The 25311-nt window shown below is 44.8% G+C and overlaps 3 protein-coding genes across 3 annotated transcripts in view; 1 reads left to right on the top strand and 2 right to left on the bottom strand.

Moving 5' to 3' along the window:
* The window catches only part of LOC126190766 (mediator of RNA polymerase II transcription subunit 20), a 567907-nt gene that overhangs the window by 446154 nt on the left and 96442 nt on the right, over positions 1–25311 (bottom strand). The gene's annotated exons all lie outside the window — the stretch shown is intronic.
* The window catches only part of LOC126190764 (facilitated trehalose transporter Tret1-2 homolog), a 368018-nt gene that overhangs the window by 272071 nt on the left and 70636 nt on the right, over positions 1–25311 (top strand). The window contains exon 2 of the mRNA XM_049931287.1: positions 15615–15770. Within this exon, the coding sequence (XP_049787244.1) occupies positions 15615–15770 (156 nt within the window). The remainder of the gene's footprint in view (positions 1–15614; positions 15771–25311) is intronic.
* LOC126190767 (uncharacterized) lies at positions 18329–22726 on the bottom strand. The gene is made up of 2 exons (XM_049931289.1): positions 22435–22726; positions 18329–20395 (listed from the first exon to the last, which is right to left on the bottom strand). The coding sequence occupies exons 1-2, from the start codon at positions 22672–22674 to the stop codon at positions 20084–20086; spliced, it is 552 nt and encodes a 183-aa protein (XP_049787246.1). The 5' UTR covers positions 22675–22726; the 3' UTR covers positions 18329–20083.

Raw genomic sequence — 25311 nt, 5'->3', positions numbered from 1 at the left:
GGACGTGGGGGGCTCGACTAAACGTTCCATGTACGTCTGCTCTAGCTCTATGCTTCTCCACGGCAAAATATGCAGCACCAGTCTGGTACAACTCAGGCACACATCATGCACGATGACACTGCCCTTAACGAGACAGGCCGCATTACAACTGGTTGCCAGTAGGCAAAACCCAGTAGACGAAGAACAGTGGCAGAGGTTGAGGAGAAAAAAGGAAAATTATTCCGGGCATACCATGTTTGGAAGCGAATGCTGAACACGAGAAAGGGTTTCTTAAAACAACTGACGCAATTACATTGCCACCTCCCGCTCGCCGAACAGAACTGGCGAAACGTGGCAATTGGAAGTAAGAGAACTAAAGGAAGACCCCGCTGCTGGTTTCCAACTACCCTACCACATGTGGAAGGCTTTGAACAGGCTGCGAACTGGAGTGACGCGGTGTACATAACTGAAGATGCAATCTGCGACTGTGAAGCATTTCAAGATGATGAACACCTCTTGGTCTTCCCGAAGTCGCCTGAAGCCTGCACGGTGGATGGCCCAGTTTTAGCAAATTTTCCAGCAATCAAGACTGCCAAATTCTGGGCTCCAAAATCAATTTGACATATACAAAGTCTTGTGTACATACCTACAACATGTTTTGAATTTGTAAATTAACTGTAATGTAGGACCATGGGTATAATAATAATAATAATAATAATAATACCCCGAAAACGAGCTGAAATATGCTCAGTCCAATCTCGCCACTGTCATGAATGATGAAGACAACACAAAACACCTAGTCATCTCGAGGCAGGTGAAAATCCCTGACCCGCCGGGAATCGAACCCGGGACGTCGTCGTCGAGTGTCTATAGAAAGATACAAGGTGATTCAGACAAAATTTCTAGTCGGTGTGATGACTCACAACTAGCTCTAAATGTAGAAAAACGTAAATTAATGCAGATGAGTACGAAAAACAATGCCGTAATGGTCGAATATAGCATTAGAAGTGCGCTACTTTACACTGTCCGATTAAATATCTACGCGTTACGTTGCAAAGCGATATGAAATGGATCAAGCATGTGAGGCTTGTAGTGGGGAAGGCGAATGGTGGATCTCCGGTTTATTGGAAGAGTTTTAGGAAAATGTATTTTATCTGTAAAGGAGACAGCATACAGCACACTAGTGCGACCCATTCTGGAGTACTGCTCGAGTGTTTGGGGTCCCCACTAGTTCGGATTAGAGGAAGACATAGAAGCAATTCAGAGGTGGGCTGCTAGATTTGTTACCAATAAGTTGGATCAACACGCAAGTATTACAGAAATGCTTCGGGAACTCAAATGGGAATCCTTGGAGGTAAGGCGACGTTCTTTTCGAGGAACGCTGTTGAGAAAATTTAGAGAAGCGGCATCTGAAGCTGACTGTAGAACGATCCTATTGGCGCCAACGTACATTTCGTGTAAGGACCACGAACATAAGAGAAACCAAGGCTCGTACAGAGACATGATCCTTCGTTCTATATGCAGCCGGCCGCGGTGGCCGAGCGATTTTAGGCGCTTCGGTCCGGAACCGCGCGACTGCTACGGTCGCACGTTCGAATCCTGCCTCGGGCATGGATGTGTGTGATGTCCTTGGTTAGTTAGGTTCACGTAGTTCTAAGTTCTAGGGGACTGATGACCTCAGATGGTAAGTCCATTAGTGCTCAGAGCCATTTGAACCATTTTGTTCTACATGCGAGTGGAAGAGGAAGGTAAATGGCTAGTAGTGGTACGACGTACGCTCCGCGACGCACCGTACGGTGGCTAGCGAATTATGTAGACACGTCTGTAGAGAACTGATGAGGACACTGTCTGATGCGCGGTTGTGGATAGTAATCGGACGGTTACACGTAGAATTTTGACATTCAGAAAGTACGAAGGGGGCCCTAGCCCACTATGTTTTTTATCTTATCAACGCCGCACATTTGTAACTAGAGATTTGTTGTTTCAGATGGATGTAGTTTTAGTGTTATCACCCTCAAGGGAGACCCACGTCTCTCGAAAAGCGCTGCGATTTGTGTTAAGCACGATTGCAATGGTTGATGGCTGCCAATTACTATTTGTAGGAGATTATTTTGAAAACGAATGAGTAGCTGTACACCAAAGGTCGCGCCGAATTTGTATAACTTGGAGCGTACGAACAGTAACCAGGCGGTCAATGGCGCCGCAAACGGCAGACGTAACATCCGGGGGACAGCGTTCGCTAAAAGGCGGTCCGGCGCCCCAGTTTCGGCGCTTCCCCCCTTGCCCTTCTCTACCTGGGCCGCGGGGGTGGGGCCGGACCTCACCTCACCTTCGGGACGGAAGCGCCGGAGGAAGCAGCAGCAGCCAGCTACAGTTGGCCAGTCAGTCAGTCAGTCTGGGACACCGCTCGCCGCAGGGCAGGGACACGAGGCCGCTGCACGCGCCACTCACACGCAGCACGGCTCAGCTCCGGGGATGCCTTCCAGCCGCTACCACAAGGTCAGTCGGTCCCAACACGCTGATAACACCGAGGGAGGCCCGCTGTTCGCCAGCTCAGTCCGCGTCCTGCGATACGGTACGATACGCGGCCACACTGACCCGTAATGGAAGCGCGCTTCAGCCTGCCGTCTCATCCGATCCGTAGGTAAAGCCGTCGGCACACGGACCGTGCTGTCGAACGTTAACGTTGAGCGTGCCAAGTTCAACGTGCTGCTGAACGCTCAGGAACGATGCGACTTATGCATACGGTACGTGGGCCCCAACGTGGTATACGCGATCGCAACGCACTCCAGCGGCAGTTGCGGGATGTTTCTAGTTCGTAAATTACACAGTTTACTCAGCGGGCGCGCGTAAAATTCCCACGTTAGCTCTATTAAAACGCACATTTCCTCCGTCGTCCACGAAAAGGAAAGTACCATATCCAATCAATAAGGACACAGGTTTATAAAAGTTCTATTACAAACAGTGCGTTACAAATTTGGAATACTTCTCCGCATCAGATAAACATTATTTCATCACTCCCACATTTTAGTAAAGCCCCAAGGTCAATCTTACTTGATCACTGTTCCTACCCATTAGCAGAATCTTTGCAGCATGTGAATTACGAAGCGTAAAAGAAAAAGGAGCAAAATATATTTATACAAGTAGCGCAAGCTGTCCTGTAGATTAAGCCAATCGAACGAAGTTACCCCTCAAAAAGGGGTATATATATATATATATATATATATATATATATATATATATGAAATATTATAGTATATACTTATATCAAACTAATAATACAGTATAAGAACCTAATAAAAACGCGAATGTTACGAAAAAAATTGGGAGTGTCAATACGCGAACCACCGCCCCACTAAATAACTCTACACAGGACAGTAACGCTATTGATTGCGCTAAACCAACATCACGCATTTCAATTATAATCATATTATATTACCGGTTGCTGAAAACCTTAATCGTAGATATGTTACTAATTGAAATTAAATTATAACAAATTGTACCAAGAACAATGCGTTTTGGGTGGATATTCAGTCTGTCGCTGCCTTTAAATAGCCTACTCTCATAATACAGAAGTTACAATAATTCTTTTGCCACGAATATGATGTTTCTCATTATTTTATTGGAACGAATCACACAGTTAACAACGGGTCTTCCAGTGATTCTCAATTTGCTGGTGCTCACAAACGGCATACATACATATAGGCTTGAAATGAATGTCAATATGGCGCCTCAGAACTTTGTACTGAAGGGAAACGGCGTGCTTGTGACGTAAGTGGCGTTGTGCCATCTCATTGGTCAACGCTCAGACGCACGCTCAGAATATCTGACATGCCAGATATTGCTCTGCACGTTCGGAAAGACTGCCGAGCGTGCTATTCCACGCTATGACGTCAGAAACTCGGCACGCTCAACGCTCAATGTTCGGATGCACGGTCCGCGTGCCGACGGCTTAACGACAGCCACCTTCCGGTCGCGCTCAGTGTCTCAGGCACGTTAGACTCAAAAAACACTTCATTTTCTTCCGACGGCCCCAACGCTATCTCGCTATCTATGGTCTTCGCTACCACGTGTCAGTATCATTCAAAATAGTAGGTTGGTGTATACGTTCGCAGCGTTTTCCCATACATTTAATAAACACAACAAATACACGTAACAGAGACTTTGGTCATAAATAATATATTCTCCTTCAGTCTGCCAACGCTGGTGTAACCTTTCGATTCTGCGACTGAAGAAACCGCTTAGTACTGAGACGAAGTACTCGTCGAGTCACGCTCGGAGTGCGTTTTCATCCGGAAAGGAAGTTCCTTGAATAATGTTCGATAGATAGCGGAAAAGGTGAAAATCTGAGGGAGCAAGACCAGATGAAAAAGGCGGGTGCGGAAGGACTTCCCAACCTAACTCCAGTATAGTGTTTTTTGTCAGTCTAGCAAAATACTGACGCCTCAACCATTGTGGCACGTTGTTGAACTGATTGTGCAGTGAGTAGGAACGATACAACGTTGTCCAGTCCACAACACATCACTTACATAGAGATCGCGAAGAATAAGAGTGTCCAATAAGAGCTCATTCTTCTCAAGCAGCATTCGCGAATGAAAAGGAACGAAACGGCAATACGTGGTACAGCAGCTAGTACCCTTTCCTACGCAGTAATAGTGATTCGCTGACATGTGCGTCTACGCATACGACTCTAGAAGTCGGCGGATTTCCTCGCGAAGTCCATATTAAGTGCACAGTGCGCAACAGAATTTCTTCCCAATTAGTCTTTCTTTCATGGCATACGGTATTACACATGCCTGAAATTCCTGAAGTATCCTCTGTTGCCATAAAAACGAAACCATACAATGAACGCTGTCAGGCAGCTGAGTGCTGTACATAATCGAAAGCTTTCCGCTACTTATTTTGATGCTTGTTCGATGTGTGTTTCATCTTTTTTGACAGCGGAAAACTGGTATAATGGCTTTGCAACTCTCTGTTCCTTCATTATTTGCCAACGTCTACCGCACCTTAAGGTTACAAATAACGAAACGTTCCAGCACCCGCGAAAGGCTCATGTAATCTATGTCCTGCGTTTAACAGCGTCCTTTTCTGTGTGTGATGCATATTTGAGAGGAAAACGTGAAAGCGTATTTAGCTCGTCCTATGGTCGTAAGCGCAAAGAAATTCGATCAGCTCCTCACGCTTTGGATCATCTGTAAGAATATCGGATTTTGAAAGTAAACTGTGTCATCGTTCCGATCTAGTTATGTGCCAACAACCGAACCAGCCTTTGTTGCAGGGCAGTACTTTGCGTTTTGACAGCCAATCAGTTTGAACGAGAAAAGAAAACAACGTTTCGCTCGTAATAACAGCAGAGGACAATAACTTCGTTGCCAGTGTAACAGTTTTAGAGCAGTGATGGACAGGCAGCGATGTGGATCCCACCACATCACTCCACCCTCTAGCAGGTTTTGCGTGTACGGTTTTCATTTATCGCGGAGCGCGCGCCAGTTACCGATAAAACTCTATCCGGATGCAGATCCTATTAGCGTGTTTTCTGCGGCGGTCTCCCGTTGTGCTGCCCGGCACTTGGCGCTGTATGTAATCTGAATGCGTGTTTATGCGTCCCTATCGCTGGCAGCCCGTTCCATCCACCCAAAAAACAAACACCGTTACCGCACGTGCTAAATGCGTTTCGCCAATATCGCCCTAAATTCCAGAAAATTAGTGCACTACCGCACCGCGAGTACAAACAAGAAGAAATGTCTCGAAGCTATCACGAGAGTCCGCTGACGGCCATACATTGACCTTCCGCATTTTTGGCCCAGTTCTATACTGCAGTACTACTGACAATGCGTAATCTTTTCCCATGGTAGTATCTAGCTTTTACTTTAGAATCTATGCCTGACTGAGCACTGTCCATGAACACGAGACGCGAGTTTCATCACCAGGACAGCACTTTTGAGAAATTTACGATTTCATGTTGATAAATAAAAATAAATCGCTTTATTCCTTGCGTAGGAGTTTTATCTTCAGGTCCACGTTCCCCACCACAAAACGAACTAAAAACGATTTACTGAAATATCTTTAATGTACAGTTGGTTCGAAAAAACGTGTTTCGTAGCACTCAAGTTTTAATACAAAAACCGCCAAATACGACCTTTGAGAAAGTTTTCACATGATATCTTGCGAACCATGGATGAAGGGTATCAGACGGATGCCATATTCCTTGACTTCCGTAAAGCAGACTCCTAACTAAGGTACGAGCATATGGGATTGGTTCCCAAATATGTGAGTGGCTCGAAGACTTCTTAAGTAATAGAACCCAGTACGTTGTCCTCGATGGTGAGTGTTCATCGGAGGTGAGGGTATCATCTGAAGTGTCCCAGGAAAGTGTGGCAGGTCCGCTGTTGTTTTCTATCTACATAAATGATCTTTTGGATAGGGTGGATAGTAATGTGCGGCTGTTTGCTAATGATGCCGTGGTGTACGGGAAGGTGTCGTTGTTGAGTGACTGTAGGAGGATACACCATGACTTGGACAGGATTTGTGATTGGTGTAAAGAATGACAGCTAACTTTAAATACAGATAAATGTAAATTAATGCAGATGAATAGGAAAAAGAATACCGTAATGTTTGAATACTCCAATAGTAGTGTAGCGCTTGACACAGTCATGTCGATTAAATATTTTGGCATTAACATTGCAGAGCGATATGAAGTGGGACAAGCATGTGGGGAAGGCGGATAGTCGTCTTCGGTTCATTGGCACAATTTTGGGAAGATGTGGTTCATCTGTAAACTAGACCGCTTATAAAACACTAATACGACCTATTCTTGAGTACTGCTCGAGCGTTTGGGATCCCTATCAGGTCGGAATGAGGAAGGACATAGAAGCAATTCAGAGCGGGCTGCTAGTTTTGTTACTGGTAGGTTTGATCATCACGCGGAAATGCTTCAGGAACTCGGGTGGGAGTCTCTGGAGGAAAGGAGGCGTTCTTTTCGTGAATCGCTACTTAGGAAATTTACAGAACCAGCATTTGAGGCTGATTGCAGTACAATTTTACTGCCGCCAACTTATATTTCGCGGAAAGACCACAAAGATAAGATAAGAGAGATTAGGGCTCGTACAGAGGCAAATAGGCAATCATTTTTCCCTCGTTCTGTTTGGGAGTGGAACAGGGAGAGAAGATGCTAGTTGTGGTACGAGGTACCCTCCGCCACGCTCCGTATGGTGGACTGCAGAGTATGTATGTAGGTGTACATGGAAGTTGTATTCTAACACCACGTCGGCTCAGTTTGCTTTTATCAGCCAGTTACGGCAAAGGACATGTAACGTCATTCAAACATGTTTCTGGCTATAAAACAGAACACTACCGCAATTCTTTTCAATTTTACAGTTTTTTATGACGTTAGTGGTAACACTGATCTGTAACACAGTGGCGAAACCAATGAATGTGGTTCCATCATAAGCATTCGTGCAGCATGGATTATATTCTTACATTAATCATATGTTGCCGACGGCCTTGCCGCAGTGGTAACACCGGTTCCCGTCAGATCACCTAACTTAACCGCTTTTGGGCTGGGCTAGTAATTGGATGGGTGACCATCCGTTCTACAGAGCGCTGTAGGCAAACGGGGTGCACTCAGCCCTTGTGAGGCAAACTGAGGGCTGCTTGACTGAGAAGTAGCGTCTCCAGTCTCGTAAACTGACGTACGGCCGGGAGAGCAGTGTGCTGACCACATGCCTCTCCATCTATATCCGCATCCAGTGACGCCCTAGGTTGAGGATGACACGGCGGCCGGGCGCTACCGTTGGGCCTCAATGGCCTGTTCCGGCCATGAGTTACAACACACTGACGTCACACTCTCCTCTGCTGTCGATAACAGCGAACCGAAAATACGTCATACTGGATCACATTTTTTGTGAAGCTGACTGACGTAGTGTACTTGGTGGTTCTTGCATTCAAACTTCTATGTGAAAAAAAAAAATGCTGCCCGATGAATCGAGGCATTGCAGGCAGGTTCTCTGGAAAGTATGTCGTTTTTGGTAATATTTGCGATATGCAGATGTCAAGGAACATGACACCGGTACATAAAACGGTTACATTGCAGAAACACTCCCCAATCGAAGTGTGGAATATTATAAGTCTTTTGCTGCACTATTTATTTATTTACTCGTAGTGATACAAGTTAAACAACGGTATCGTTTCGGCTTTTTGCCATTGTCAAGTATACCTGTAAACATGATTATGTTAGTCTATGTCTACATATGGCAGCTTATGCTTACGTCTTAGCTGGTATGACGTGGTCCATAAAGCATCTCGGAGCGTATATGGTTCAAATGGCTCTGAGCACTACGGGACTTAACAGCTGAGGTCATCAGTCCCCTAGAACTTAGAACTACTTAAACCTAAGGACATCACACGCATCCATGCCCGAGGCAGGATTCGAACCTGCAACCGTAGCAGTCGCGCGGTTCCAGACTGAAGCGCCTAGAACCGCTCGGCCACCGGAGCGTATATGTCGGCTGTCTTTTTGTTATGATATGGTCACGTTATTTATATGTTTACTTTTTATTTGCGTGATCATGTAAAGTTATTTTTGAAAGCTTCGGCACCATCGATGCTGTATGTTTAGAATGGAATTTCGATTTTTGCGGAAAGTGATTACGTTTAATTTTTCAGAGGTAGAGTTTTGTGGTTTTTGTGTAAATGATAAATGTTCTATTTCTTTGTATTTATCGCGATTACCCTCTTTCTTTTATGACGTCAATAACATATAAAAAAAACTTCGAAAATTTTATTGACGTTATAAAAAAAAATGGCTCTGAGCATTATGGGACTTAACTTCTAAGGTCATCAGTCCCCTAGAACTTACAACTACTTAAACCTAACTAACCTAAGGACATCACATACATCCATGCCCGAGGCAGGATTCGAACCTGCGACCGTAGCGGTCGCGCGGTTCCAGACTGTAGCGCCTAGAACCGCTCGGCCACCCCGGCCGGCGACGTTATAAAAGAAAAACGGCAAATTATCACGATAAACAAAGGATAATAGAATACTTATCATCTAAGTAAAAAGTATGAAACGCAAAAATAATTAATCTGAAAAATTAAACATAATCAAACGTACCAGCGAAATATAATTTCGACTGTAAATGTAAAGCATCACTGGAGCCGAAGCGTCAAGAAAGCTGTGAAAAATAGTCTTACAAGATCACGCAAATAAGAAATAAACATATAAATAACATGATCGTATCATGAAAGAAAGACAACCGAGATTTACGCACCACGATGCCATATGGGCCACGTCATACCAGCTAATACGTAAGCTATAACTACACAAAGACTACCATAGATGCAAGGAACAATATTACACCTACTATACCCCGTTCACAGGTACACTTCATAACGACAAAACGCCGTGTAACTCGTATCACTCCGAGTAAATAAATAAATAGTGCAGCCAAAAGGCTTCTTAAAACATGCCGTTCTTCGACCCCGTGCAAGCTGCGGGCTCCCTGGAAAGCAAATTCTTGAATATTAATGCAGCAGAGGTAAATAAAGAACCAAACGGACGACAATCATTCCTACGACAAAGCAAGCCGCGCTGACGACAATCATTCCTACGACAAAGCAAGCCGCGCTGACGACAATCATTCCTACCACAAAGCAAGCCGCGCTGAAAGCAATTCTTGCTGCTTGTTCCTTCAGTGCTTGTCGAGTTGACAGTGTTACCGCCAGTGTTGACCTGGTTACTGATGGGTAAGACAGTTTGAATTTTCATCCAGATACAGAAACAGCCGCTTACGTGCTGCTAAGCGCTCTGGTTTCGTCGTAGGATACCTCGTTAACGATAGAAGCATGGGTTCACAGCTCTCAGAGCTCTACAACAATCTGCCTGTTGATATCGTTTTCTAGTAAAAACTCAGCAGTCTTACGTAGACGGTTCTCTTGCTAGTATGAAACTTTTCTTTTGATGGAACAATTGGTGTTTATTTAGTACACAACTTTGACTAGAATTATGATTAGATTGCCGGTAACTATGCGTAAACCGTAAACATTATTGCCGTTTCAAGTTAGCTTCACTAGTTGTGCATATTTTGTTATTGTGTTAGATTGCAATCTTGACAACGCACTGTCAGTTACTGTTCTTTTCTTTTAATAAACACAGTCTATTTTACGTGTTGCAGTGTGGTATATTACAGTAAATTCAGACGGGTTTTACTTTTATTTTCGAAAAGTCTTACGTCAAATCCTTGTTTATTGCGTTAAAAAGTACAGATTTACAACAGTTTTATTTTGTTTCTGCGTAAGTTGAATAAACATTTAACGGTAGAGATTTTAATGACTTGCGCAGTTTTTCTGCTTCAAGTAATCACAGGATTAATGTTTCCACGTACACTAATTTTCAACTCTTTTGAACACGTTCACGTTATGTCTAATCAATATGCTATTTTGACAATTTTCTGGTAAAGTGTGCAGCTGAGCAAATTAATACTGTATTTACATTTTGTCACACGAATTTCAGATAAAATTGTAAACAAGTCTCTTCATGGACCAGGAATATACACATATTTACAATTACTGGCAGCATATTCCATTTACTTATTCTGACACTGTACTTTTAGAAAATGTGTGGGCTCCATATTTGAGGCCACTAAAGATGCTTGTTATTAAACTGAGGTTAAAACGAACGGCAAAATACATTTGAATCACTGAGTTGTAGAGGCATAACCGCATCTCCGTTAACATTGTAGGCGGGGTAAACAAAAGTGGCCCGGAGAACAGAGTTCCAGGGCACAAAGAAACACACCGGAGGAAAGGAAATACAATACTAACCTGACTATAGCAGATATTGAAAGTGACCACCAGTCATCTCTTGCCGCTTTTGGGTCCTGATCAATAAGTTGGTGAAGGCGGATCGAACCTGGGCAGCTGGGATTGATGCAGTCTCATCCGAAATGTGCTGCAGTTCATGAAAACTATGAGGGTTGTCCTGATGCACCTTAGACTTGAGGGCCCCCACACGAAGTAATCGCACACTGAAAGATCAGGTGACCTGGGTGGCCAGCTAGGGTCGCGAACAGACTGTGAAGATCGTGTAAATTCAAGTTCGGCCGGCTGTAAGGGCAGTTGCCCATCCTGTTGGAAGTAACTGTAGGTCTCTTCCTCCTCCGTTACAGCTGCCACAAATTCACGTCCAATCGTATCAACTTATCCGGGCCACTTTTACTTGCCCCACCCTGTACTTCCAACCGACGATCGGCAGGTCGAAAAAGATTCAGATTTTTATTATTTTGAGGTCACAGTATCTTATTTCGAGCTCAAAACATTATCAAAAAACGTTCCCATTAGTTGCCTACGTCATATTTTATCAATTCTGACACTTTGTTTTGGTTTTAATTTACAAGAAGACTACTACATATTTAAAAGAATAACTTATATCATACTTGCTTCGTTCCTGTGTTATGACAGTTAATTAGGGGCATTGGTGATAATTTGTAGACGAAGCTCGTTTATTTTTCGCATAGCATTTCTTCTGCCTTTGCTTTATAAATATATTTACTTTTACTACTCTGCATTGCAAAATGTCGCGTGCTGTGTTTATGTGAAAAGAATGGTTTTCATAAAATAACGACTTACTGACAATTGACTTGTAGTCTAATCAGCGAACGTCGAGATCAGTCTGTTTTGATCTGGTTATCCTCTATAGCAAGATTTCAACAGCAAATTTCACTGCTATTTTATTAAAGCGACAAAAACAAATTTCAGTAATTCCCTGTACAGTCTGGGCCATTTACCCAGCGCCGCTATCTCGTGCAGCGTATACTCGCCAGCGAACAAAGACCGTAGGAAGCAGCCTCTGGCTACACAGTCATCATCGACCCAGGACAGGGCCAGAGCACAAAGGGGCGCTTCAGAAGCCGATCGAGGGGCGAACGATAAAGAGAGGCAAAAAAAAAAAAAAAAAAAAAACCTGGAAAAGCCGCATATGAAATAGCACTTTCAGGGATTAAACGCAGCCAGCGGCAACGGTTTTTGCCAAGAAGATTCGACGACGGACGGGCGGCAAACATTTCGGTGACCCAATCTGGAGCCGGTGATGAGGTCGCGGGTAGAGGGGTGAGAGCTGCGCCATTCCTGGAAAACTGCGAGTCCCGCCGGGCACAGCACCACTTTGCATAAATCCAGGCGGCGCGGCGGCGGCGGCGGCATGTCTACCAATTCCATTAGCGGCACGAGTCTGGAGACCCGCAATCGTATCGCTAGTGCCTGGGATTCGACTCATTCACTCGCCGCACCCACTGTATGCCTTTCTTTGCGTTTTCTTTGTTCTACGAGAACGAAGTATGTAGCTAGTCAGTGTCGATGAACAAAGCCACGGCCTGCTAGCAATGTAGCAGTTTAAAGTGGCGTGCTTGATTTGTGTGTGCGTGTATGAGGGAGGGGGATGGTGGTGCAGGGCATCATTAACGCTACTTGCGGAACTATTTTCAAACTCGACGTTATAGTCAATACTTTACGTGGACTACATGACATTTACTATTTTACGTTACCAGCCCAAGGCTTCGATTACGTTAACAGTGAAAGGTTCCTTGATAGTACAAGGATCTGCGATTCTGGACCCTCTTTTCACATCCTTATTATATGACTGTTTATTTAGAACTGTCAGATAAGTTTACATTATCCGTTCAAGAACTTGGGATTCACTAATTGTTTATTTTAAACTCACAGGTGTGTTTATTTTATTCTTAAAAACTGTTGGGATGATATGTCCGATCGAACCCAAAGGGAATTCACAATCACACTGTAAGAATGCGGTTTGCTGCGCTGGTTAAGACATTCCAGGCAATCGTTACGTCATTAGGCAATACAATGAAACTAGAAGTAAAATCTTCTGGGTTGTTACGCCGCGACATATTTCTTCTAGGCGGTAGACGTTTCAACTCATCTGCTGGGTTCTTCTTCAGGATCTTCTGGTGTCCAAGATAAACTGAACGGTGTCCACGGTTAAGTTAGTTCGATGGTATGAAAGAAATGTGACGCAGCCTAACAACCTAAAACGGTCTTCAGTGACAACGATTGTGGAAGCCTGCAGACATACCATAGATCATACAGTTTAATAGGAAGAAAAGCTATTTCGACATTACGACCGAGCGATGTCATTCACTGTCCATATCTCATTCGTGATCTGTCGCGCTCACTTCCCATCATTCATTGCGCAAACAATTAACGATTTCAGCACGCAATGAAAGAGTCTGGTACACTGTAAGTGCACATTTCCCGCAGTCTGATTTCTCTGTTCTGAATTAAGCCCAATAGTTTTATTAGGAGCTGAAATAGTTCTTGATACTGCTTACCGTAATGAATGGCATATTTCATTGTTTGATGTCAATAAAAAATAGACAACTAGTTCTAGTACGGTTCCAAACATTAGCAGTCTACTTTAAGGAGATGAATTTTCACTTCCTTCAACAGTTCTCGATATCTGAAGTTTTAGATGCAAAGACAGCTGGCGATAACAGTTGGCTAGTAATGTAAGTTATCGGCTTCCTGTCACTTCAACATTCCGACCCACGCACAGCATTTCGAATTAAAAAGGAATATGCGACACTGTCCGTACTCTTTGACAGGGATCTTAACAACAACAGCTAGTGTGACTTCCCTTCTTGGTGCGCATTTCGATTTATATTTCGTTGTCATGGTTTTGCTAGTACTACGCAATGTTGTCTCCATGCCAGCTGTAGAGCTTTTTTTTGCCATAATCAGTTTGTTCTGTTGTGAAAAATGGTTGTTTTTGCTATAACCACTTTGCTTTACTCCTGCTTCTTACATACATTCGTAACTGTAAACATCAGTCTGTATCTTAGCAACGTAGCTATAAAGTTCGTTTCGTGATAATGGCTTCAGTTTCTTTACGATTTATACCAGTATGGTACACTGTCTCTCCCTTTCACCTGCAATACTTCTTCTAATGATACTCGATGTATCTTCTTTATTATATATATTTCTTTTCTGATTTTGGGACACAACATCGTGATTGTAATAAGGTTATTTAATCAGGTTATTTTTCCGGTGCAGAAAGTTCTTGTAATATCTGTCTTGTTTACAGCCCATAATACAAATGGTTCAAATGGCTCTGCACACTATGCGACTTAACTTCTGAGGTCATCAGTCGCCTAGAATTTAGAACTAATTAAACCTAACTAACCTAAGGACATCACACACATACATGCCCGAGGCAGGATTCGAACCTGCGACCGTAGCGGTCGCTCGGCTCCAGACTAGCGCCTAGAACCGCAAGGCCACTCCGGCCGGCCCCATAATACAGCCAAGTTCATTACGCAACTAGTCCAACAAGCCACTTTGTATCGCAGTCTTCAATTTATCCGAAATGCCGATTGTAACATTACGGGGTTGCAACAGCCAAAATTCGTTTCAAAACGCTGACAATGGCTGAAATATCAGTGTTCGTGTCGTTCCCTTGTAATCCGTCAGTATCGACTTGTTTCACTGCGCGCTACATGTAACCTCTAATTCAAAAAATGGAAACTCAAGTTACTGACAAGAAGACACAAGTTGCAGAGAGGCACAATTAAAACACAATTACGTAAAGCTTTCGGCCACAGGCTTCATCATAAAAGATAGACACACACCATTCACAGTTCCCCGCCCCCTCCAGATTGCTGCTTGCATCCCACGTGATAGTTGCATTCAAGCCCGAGATGCTGAAGTTGGCGGTCGTGTGTGTGTGAGGTGCGATTTGATTGCGCGCGCGCGCGCGTGTGTGTGTGTGTGTGTGTGTGTGTGTGTGTGTGTGTGTGTGTGTGTGTGTTTTACTGACGAAGACTGTGGTCGAAAGCTTTACGTAAGTGTGTCTTAATTGTACCTGTCCGCAACTTAGGCTCTAATTCAGTATTAAACAGTAATCCTATGGTAAATATTAATTCTTTTGTGCCATACTGGAGCCCGCTGAAAATAAGAAACTGTTGCTGTTGATTGGTTGATTTGGGGAAGGGACCAAACAGTGAGGTCATCGGTCCCATCGGATTAGGGGAGGATGGTGAAGAAAGTCGGCTGTGCCCCGTCAAGGGAACCAGTCGGCATTTGCCTGAAGTGATTTAGGGAAGTCACGGAAAACCTAAATGAGGCTGGCCGGACGCAAGTTTAAACCGTCGTCCTCCCGCATGCGAGTCCAGTGTGCTAACCATTGCGCCACCTCGCTCGCGATCTCGTTAGCTGACATCTCCCGCCCCCCCCCCCCCCCCCCCCCGTCCGGATTTTTTTCTTTTTTCTGTCTTTTTCTTTACAGCCCATGCAACTGACTTCTATGTCTGTCACGGGTAACGACTCGTCAGACGAGTTACGCCTAGGTGACATTAGAGGTTTCTTCAATTGACTTGCTAAAATATATCACAGCATTACCATCTTATGACTGCTGAAAAATTTTTAGCACTGAAGATGCAAATATTCGAACGTAATATTTTCAAAACTAGAAACAATACACATGTAAACCACCCATGACAAGTAGAAGAACGAAAGGGAGATTAGAATTTTGAATACTGTCAAAATATAAGCGATAGTGAGCGCCACAAATAGAAGAAACCCCTTGCAAATATAATGTAACCCTGGTACAAATGGATGTTTCAGGTGACGGTGATGCCGACCGACCCCGCCGATGGCTCGGCGGCGGCCTTGACAGCGACAGCAACAGCGACGCCGACATCGACGGGCTGCAAGGTGCCGTTGCGCAGCTCCACCGTCAGCGTTGTCACCAAGCCGGACCGGCCACAGCACTTATCGCAGGTAGGCCGCCCACTTCCGAACTCGCCCTCGTGACGGCATAGTGGAAGAGCTGACGCTGCAGCCGGCGGGATTTTATTTATTTTTTAAACCAAAAACATTCAATTCCGTCAGCTAGCTCAAGCATCGAGTTCGTTTCCGCAGCAACTATACAAATACTCGTTAATTTTGCTTGCTGCAATATTGTTATTTAATATCCCCGATGCGGTTCGCCTTTTATATGATAAGCATCTTCAGAGTATAGCATACAATTTGTCTAAAGAAGAACAGACGCCAAATAAGGAAACAGTTCTTCCGTTCGTTGTCGTTAGTGGCCATCTTAATGGAATACCGACTCATCAGTGAAATGCTCATATCTCATAGCAGACACAGAACAGGATCCGCAAATGTAGAAAAACAAAAAATATAGTTGCGAATATGTTCAGATTTTCGTAAGTGAAGTTTAAGTGCGTGTTTCGACCCGTGACCATACGAGTGGAAGTAGGCCCACATCAGGCAACAAATAAATAAATAAAAACTGTTTATTCTAGAATGAGATTTTCACTCTGCAGCGGAATGTGTTTTGATATGAAACTTCCTGGCAGATTAAAACTGTGTGCCGGACCGAGACTCGAACTCGGGACCTTTGCCCTAAGTGCTCTACCATCTGAGCTACCCAAGCACGACTCACGCCCCGTCCTCCCAGCTTTACTTCCACCAGTACCTCGTCTCCTACCGTCCAAACTTTACAGTAGCTCAGATGGTCGAGTACCTGCCTGCGAAAGGCGAAGGTCCCGACTGTTTATTTTTCCAGAGCATCCACAGTAGACGCTTTTTATACAAAAGGGAAAAAGCATCTGCGATATATAATAAATAAAGTGTCGTGTATTTTACATGCTTCCAGCCCAAAACTCATCATCAGGCCATAATAACTGTACAGTATCATCCTATGATTTTATCGTGATAACCTCTATACGGATTTTTGACTTAAGTACTATAGCTAAGTCGGCGTCAGTTGGTTCCTGACAGTTGCAGAGGGCTGGGCGCGGCAGTTTCGCGCGCCGACCTCAACCGCCTTTGTAAATCTCTATGGCAACGCGCCAGTGTTGTCATACTTCTGTAAACGGCTACTGATGTCGCCTGCAGCAGTTAGCGCTTCGCAGCTGAAAGCTGGCAACAGTGCTGCGAGCTGTCCGGGACTTCCTTACGTCCTCTCGGCTATGGGTTTGAAACTAATTTTTACACGGCGGCTCCGAGCACAGGCTCGTCATATGTTGCGGAATCTTCGTGTGATGATGGTTATTACAACAGAAATTTGTTACCTTCAGTGTAACGAAAATAAAGCGCTTGATGATGGTTATTACAACAGAAATTTGTTACCTTCAGTGTAACGAAAATAAAGCGCTTTAGACTGTTACCTTTTATTTTTACACGAAGCATTTATGTTGTGGCTGCTTTGCATGAAGGATACAGAGCTTAGTCCCTCAGCATGCTGGTCACTCATTAATCTCTTACTGAGAGTCGTATGTATATGAGCCCAAACCGGTAAACCGCTGTGTACTTTCTGCATGATTTAATTTCTTTAGTGAAAAAATATACGTACTGGCTTTTGAAGTTACTGGAACTTACTGACAATCAATTTTGAAGAAAACGTTTTATTTTCCAAAATAGAAGAAAAAAGTGTTTGGCACATTTCAGGCACACCACGTATTTTGAGATGCAATATCTAGCGGTTATTGTTTTTTTTTAACCGCTACTTTACTTACGTTGTCCAATGAGACACGATCTACATCAGTACTTCTTTACTTGTGCAGCAACCAAACCGGTAAGCGTCCAACAATGGTTCGTGTGTGTGTGTGTGTGTGTGTGTGTGTGTGTGTGTGTGTGTGTGAATAAGGGCAGAAACTTTCAATAAGTTCCATACTGCATGTGTCAACGAGTATTAATGGACATTGTGAGCCACTGGGCAGCATGAGCTGCTATGTCACATACATTTTTTCACTCGTGTATTGTTTCCCCCGCGCAGCTCTTGCCCTACTCGGGCCGAGTCGGCACTACTCGTAAGCCTCCAATTCCTTATCTCCAGATACGTTTCGCGCACGTAGTACGTGGCGTAACTCCAGCGGGAGCTTTGTTTCTCCGTTATGAATCAATTCGATCTACCCACGTTCCTTGTAAACTGTACAGGTCGATTGTAAAGCTAAACTGCGGTTGCCAAATGTTCTATTTCACAGCGACTCGATATACTATCTATATAAGTAAACATTGCTGATTGTTTAGCACATTTTCTCACAGTGTGCAGAGCAAAAGCAGCAGAGGTTAGTAGTTTTCTATTTTTATTTACTACCTGACAAACCTGGCATTGGCCGCGTACTCATTTTACCTAATTTCAATTAGAAACGAAAATAAAAAAGAACTGTATTTGAAGTGTAATTTCGAAAAATTTTCATTTCTGTGTGTTCGAACGAACACAATGCACAAATGTAAAAGAGCAGTACCCAAATTAAGAAACATAGTATGTAAAATACAAATTCTTTGTAATGTTTATTTAACCCAGAAACTGATTATAAGCAAAGTTTCTAGTTACATGTCTAGGAGCTACGATGAATAAGTGCTTTGGTGAGCCCATCCTTGAGCAAGCGACATAAAGTTGTCCATGATAAAAACATGGTGATGTCAGGTCCATTTCACAATATTTAATATACTGCCCGTGTCAGATGTAACTGTAATGGCAAATGTAAGTCTCAGGAAACGGCAGTCTCTTGAAGTGAAAGGGGGCGCAGCAGCTTTTCGTTTCTATAACGCGGTTTTGTAAACGTCTCTATGACAACGCCTCTTTAAAGCTCTATAGACGGCTATTTCGCCTAAAGCCATTTGCACTTCGCAGTCGAAAGCTGTCAAAAGCGCTGGCAGTTGTCAGGGATTTCCGTTAAGTTCACTCGACTGTAGGATTGCCTTCGTAGCAAAAAATAAATGTATTAAAACTTCATGCACGATGCGGCGTTTTTTCACGCATCAGTGTTGTTGACGTCATATCTCTTGAACTATGAGTCGTATAATGATATATTTGTGCAGGTGCATTCAGTGGCATATACTGTCTGTGAAACATGTCGCGAATAGAGTAAGTAGCACAGAAATAAAGAAATTTAAATGTCATGCACAATGCGACAATTTTTCACGCATGTTAGTGTTAATCATGTCACGTCATGTGGACTATGATAGATAGGTAGTTTTTATCGCCAAAGCGATTGTTGCCTGACAGTAAGGCATATGTGTACCAAGTTTGGTTGAAATCGGACCAATGGTTTAGGAGATGTGGAATATACACACACACATTTTTATAATATTTATTGATTTATTTTTGAAAACGAAGCGCCAGTTAAAAAAGCAAAGTATGATTGTGTCCACAGTCATACATCAGTCAGAGAAGGGGCCACAACACATTTCAAAAAACCATTCATACTTGATGACATTGAGTATCGAGCAATTTCGGCATACCTATCCTTGTTAAATATGAAGAGAGGACCACAGCTGATAGGAATATTACAATTTCCAACACTACCGTTAGCTATAATTTCATTATCAATTTACTGGCAACTTGTTTCGACGGTCACATCATCATCATCATCATCATCATCATCATCATCATCATCATCATCATGAGGCCCTCTAAATACATAGTGGATGAGTTTTCCCGAACGACATTTCTGCAGTGTCATCGAGTCGGTGCTTACAAGGGTTGATGCGGGTACGGCGTATTTTCACGTGGGGTTTCTGGTGAGATCTAGATGACGTGTAGCGTTGAATACGATTGACAATAAATTGATAATGAAATTAGAGATGACGGTAATGCTGAAAATTGTAATACTGTGTATACTGAGCAACAAGGGTAGAAAATACTTTGACACGGGCATGTGTCTCGACCATGCCGAATACATACGGTACAAAATTTACTCACTTTTACAGCCCTGTCATACAAAAAGATGTTTTTTCTTCAGCAAGTAACATGCCGATTATATTTACTGATATTCGCCCGACTTTATTACTCTCCTTTGGTAAGTGTAAATTTGTAACTGGCAATGAATAATTATGACAAAATATTCTCGAATGCCTACTACTTTCATTATGCTCTTACTGGACCTGTCCTCGTTAGTGTGACACCAAGTCTGTCTTTTGAAATACAGCAGGACGAGGTCTTGCAATAAAAATTCCGTAATGTGTAACACATCAAAGTTTGAGCCACTACTGTAGTTGGCCAAGGAGTTGAATTGTTACACACGGCGACATTGTCACACGGCGGGGCGAATTTCACTGGGACTAGCTCGGACGGTGAGTGGTCAGTACCAGGAGCCGCCGGCACAGGGCCAGCAGGAGGGGGCGGACGCCCCCGCGCCGGTGGCGTCGACGTCGGAGGGCGCCGGCAGGTAGGTCTGCCGCAGCGCGGGCACGACGCCGCCCGTGCAGTTGAGGAAGGCGTCCACGGTGAAGAAGTAGCCGTATCCGACGGGCGCGCGCACCTCCAGCGACACGAACGTGTGGCCGGGCCCGCCGCCTGTCAGCGTCACGTTCAGCTGCGCCGTCTCCGCTAGCTGGTCCAGGGCGCGCACGCAGCTGATCGTGCACGTGGGGGCCTCGCCCGCGTACACCACCTGCGACCGCACATTACAGTCGCACTCGACCCTACACTAAGGCAGGCTGTCTTATTCTATTCGCGCTTATTTTGGCTCAGGTCATCAGCTTCACTGTTTCCTATAGGCGCTCCAGTACTGGCAGTCAAATAATAACACTCATCTAACGATCCTCCGACGACTGTTCCCTCAGTTCCCAAAGACCGCCTCAGCTCGTAAACTATATCTGGATCTGATTAACAAAGTGACAGATAGTTCTTTACGAAAAAGTTGCCACAACAACAACTCAAATGGGAATCCCTGGAGGGATGGCGACGTTCTTTTCTTAGAGAATTTGCATTTGCAGATGACTGCAGAACGATCCTGCTGCCGCCAAAGTACATCATAAGTACCACGAAAACTGTTGTTGTTTGTGTATGTCCATCCTTTTAGCGGGATGTCTCTGGGACGACAAAAAACAAAAACACCTACAGCCGTCCTAATGATCTTATTTTATTTTGTCGCTACCAGTTTCATCACTTCATTGCGTCATCTTCAGGCTGTCTTGATTCGGTACAGGTTGATATGATCATCATGCATAACCCAGTACAGGTTGATATGATCATCATGCATAACCCAGTACAGGTTGATATGATCATCATGCATAACCCATCAGTTGCCAGGATTACAGGACACGCAGATAGTGGTTCAAAAAATGGTTCAAATGGCTCTGAGCACTATGGGACTTAACAGCTGTGTTCATCAGTCCCCTAAAACTTAGAACTACTTAAACCTAACTAACCTAAGGACATCACACACATCCATGCCCGAGGCAGGATTCGAACCTGCGACCGTAGCAGTCGCGCGGTTCCGGACTGGGCGCCTAGAACCGCTAGACCACCGCGGCCGGCGCAGATAGTGTGTCAGCACTCCAACCATCAACTGCCAACTCAGTTGCTGGTTGGAGTGCTGACACATTATCTGCGTATCGAGTAATGCTGGCAACTGATGGGTTATGCATGGTGATCATATCAACCTGTACCACATCAAAGACAGCCTGAAGTTTGTCGTTAATAAAAGTTAAATACATATATGCATGGTGCCTGTTCTTTCGGACATGTCCAAAAGAAGAAGCAACCACTTTGATCCTCCAGCCACCATGAATCAAGACATAAGGGAATTAAAGACATTGGCTGCCAGTGGACACTGATTGTATCAACGGGAAAAGTTGAAAATTTGTGCCGAAAACACACACACACACACACACACACACACACACACACACACACACACACATATGTAAGTAAAGCGAGGACGGCCAGTGATCCCTTCCCGTGCAGATGCACACTAAGATCGAACCCTTAAGGGAATCGGAGAAATGTAGTTTGAGCAGTTGCGGTGACAACTGTGTGCGGATGGTGTAATGATCAACGGATCTTCCAAGTAGGCAAGAGGTCCGGGTTCGATCCTGGTTCGGCACAAACTTTCTACTTGCCTCATTGATATAGATGAAATCCCACTGGCAGCTAATGCCTTTAATTCCTTTGTGTCTTAAAGGTTTAAAACATTTAACGAATGTTTTTAGGTTTTTTTTGGTGGTGGGCACAAAAGTCTCTCCCCTCCCTTCTCCTCCGTATTACGTATTATGGGAGTTATGGAAATAGCGTCGGTACTGCTAGGGTTAATAGGAAACAGTCACAGCTGCCTGTGATGGCATTTTCCCCGACCATTTTCCGTGCTTGCACTGCGAGGTAGGAACACGCACTACTTCGAAGCGGAACGTTGCTGTACCTAGTCACGTCACCATTCTAGTTCCCGCCACCAGCCGGGTCTACCCTCGCTTTGTCCAGTGACGGTGTCTGCGTGTTCACTATTCTGAATCACTTATCAAGCTCTCAAAATGTTGACCTTGTGCAATGACACACGCTATGAAGCTATTGCGGACAGACAGTTCTGCAGGTTGAATTTTATGTGGACCTATAAGTGTATTCGTTCTGGTTATATCTGGGGTTGGCTCCCTCACTGCTTCAGCACCAAGCAAGCACGTGTAAGGCTGTTTATTTGCTAGCCCCGGGGCTCACCTGCGTGGTCCGGAGAGTGACATGCGTGGAGAGGCGCGCGTTCGGCACCGAGCAGCGCGACACCACGGTTCCCAGGTGTCCCTGCGAGCCCTCCTCCACCCAGGAGCAGTCGCCCAGCTCCAGGGAGCGGTTGTTGGCCGGCAGCTCCACAGGAAAGCCGGCGCCCGGCTGCCCCAACATCGCCGCGGCAACCAAGAGGACGGCGCCGAGCAGAGGCGTTGCGGCTGTTCCGGCGGCCATCGTATCTGGCGGACGACTCTCCGGATGACCACCGGCCGAACAGTGCCTGCGGCTTGCGGTCAGAGGTCAGCCGCTGCCGGCAGCACAGATAAACGTCCCCTGCCGATAGCCACCCAGCTCGGTTAAAGCGCTGACCACAACACCACGTATCACCAACTCGTTGCATATGAATCACGTTGTGCGCGCACTGGTACTAGGCGCTCTGCATCTATTGCTGCCTCTCTCCGTGGTGGGTGTATGTCAAGACATTAATTTTGGTACTCGTATTACGTCTTAATGTGCTGACAAGTCAGCTGATTAAAAGTAGAACACTAATAAAATTCAACAAGCCCATATTCACACACTGCAATTGGTACTATAGGCTATAGCATAGTGTCATGTTCCGTCAGCGCTATGGAGTGTGCCGTCATCTGTGTCCGAACACGAAAAGAACAGAGAATTGACAATATTTTTTCGTGCCTGTATTGCTTTTTACAATGTAGGTTGGGATGACAGGCTCATCCGTAACGTAGCTGTAGGCTAGAATGAGAGTTGACAATTCACTTGTAAGTGAATGTGAATACGCCGGCCACTGTGGCCGAGCGGTTCTAGGTACTTCAGTCCCGAACCACGCGGCTGCTACGGTCGCAGGTTCGAATGCTGCCTCGGGCATGTGTGTGTTAGGTTAGTTAGGTTTAAGCAGTTCTAAGTCTAGGGGACTGATGACCTCAGATATTAAGTCCCATAGTGCTTGGAGCCATTTGATTTTTGAATGTGAATACGAAATATTAGTTTTCATATGAACGCGTGGTGTCTGTTTTCACGGACATGTCCGAAAGAACAGACACCACACATTCATATAAGTGATTCGCCTCGACGGGCAATGAATCCACCACCTTCGGTGTCGATGCACAAGTACGTTCGACCTCCTGCAGCATTCTCAAAGTAGCGGGCATGTGGACAGGTCCTTTCAAAGCATCTTACCACATTTTGAGCGGGAAAAGTCTCTGTCGCGTCACTGACAGCGTTTCACTAACTGACACATCTTAGTACACTTTACGAAAAAATACAGCGCGTCAGTGTCAGTACGCCAACACTACTTTTCTACTGATGCAAACTATCCTACTACGACAATAGCATTTGATCCTCTGCATGAAAGACAAATTACGGAAAATCTCCGTCGTACAAAGGTTGCTTTCAAAGCAATAGTCTGTTCTGTGGAGGGCGAAGCAGTGAGCTTTAACAGAAAAGTGAAGTTCTCAAACAGCGCAGCACTCAAGATCTTCAGCCTCTAGTTCTCTGCCTGTGTAATGCATCAAGAGTCACACTTCTTCCTTCTTCTTTTTTATTTTTATGGCTGGTTTGATGTGGCTCACTATGAATTCCTCTCCCGTGACAACCTGTCATGGTAGCCCTTACATCAAACGTCCTCAGCTATTTGTTGCGTATACTCCATTCTATGCCTTCCCTTCAATTTTTACCTTGTGCAGTTCCATCTACCACCACGGAGGTTACGCCTTGACTTCTCATCTCATGTCCTATAATCCTGTACCTTCTTCTTCTCGATATTTTCCACGTGTTTCTTTACTCGCCGATTGTTCGAAGAACAATGTCTTTCAACATTTCAATCTTTTTTCTTCCCGATTTTCCCGCAGTCCATGTTTCACTTCTATCTAATGCTGTGCTCCAAATGTACATCCTCAAAAATCTCTTCCCCAATTTATACCTGATATTTGATACTAGTAGACTTCTTTTCTCCAGGAATGCCCTCTCTGTCCGTGCTAGTCTACGTTTTATGTCCTCCTTGCTTCGTTCCTCCTGTTTTGTCTTCCGTCCAAGGTAGAGCAATTCCTTCATTTCACGAGCATTCTATTGGTGAATAGCCCCGCCCTGTCTCATGAAGATGTCCTGACTACGATCGTCTGCTACCGAGCAAGGTTGCGTATTGGTTAGGAATCAGGACTGGCTTTCCGGAGGACGACGGTTCGAATCCGCGTCCGGCCAATCATATTTTGGTTTTTCGTGGTTTCGCTAAATCGCACCCGAAAATGACGGGTCGGTTTCTTCCCCATACTTGAAACATACCGAGCGTACGCTCCTCTTCGAATGACCTCGATGTCGAAGGGACGTTCAACCGCAATCTTCCATCTTTCCTTAAGTTCGCTTCCAAGCTAAAGCGTTGCGCAACATAGCCATTCGACAGCAAGTCACATTCTAACCCATTCGATCCATCCTGTGGACCCGTAAGCTGCTGCTCTCTGTGAATGAACTTGCTGAGTGTAATAAATACGGAGGGCTAGTTACAGCTCACCGCCCGGCGAGATAGCGACCAAAATTGGGCCATGAGAGCAGGAAAAGGAGCGAGTACAGCGTGTATCGCGTGCACACGCCGCGGGCCGGTGGCTTCGGCCTCGACCCTGACCCCTGCGCGCAGTAAACAAACAGCTACAGACGCGATCGCGCACTGTCGGCAGTCGGTGGGCAGCCGCAGTACTGTAGACGCTAGACCAAGTTCTAAACAGATCTGCTCCTCGTCGGCTGTTCATATTACAATAATATAATTTTGCACAAACAAGCTAAGCTTTCCGGTACGTTTATTTTACGGTCGCAGGATATTCTGAATGCGCGACGCAATTCCGTCCCGGTACAGGCAGCGCA

This window comes from Schistocerca cancellata, chromosome 6 (genome assembly GCF_023864275.1).
Source record: "Schistocerca cancellata isolate TAMUIC-IGC-003103 chromosome 6, iqSchCanc2.1, whole genome shotgun sequence".
NCBI lineage: Eukaryota > Metazoa > Arthropoda > Insecta > Orthoptera > Acrididae > Schistocerca > Schistocerca cancellata.
The sequence above is the reverse complement of the archived record's forward strand: the minus strand, read 5'-3'. Positions and strand labels throughout refer to the sequence as shown.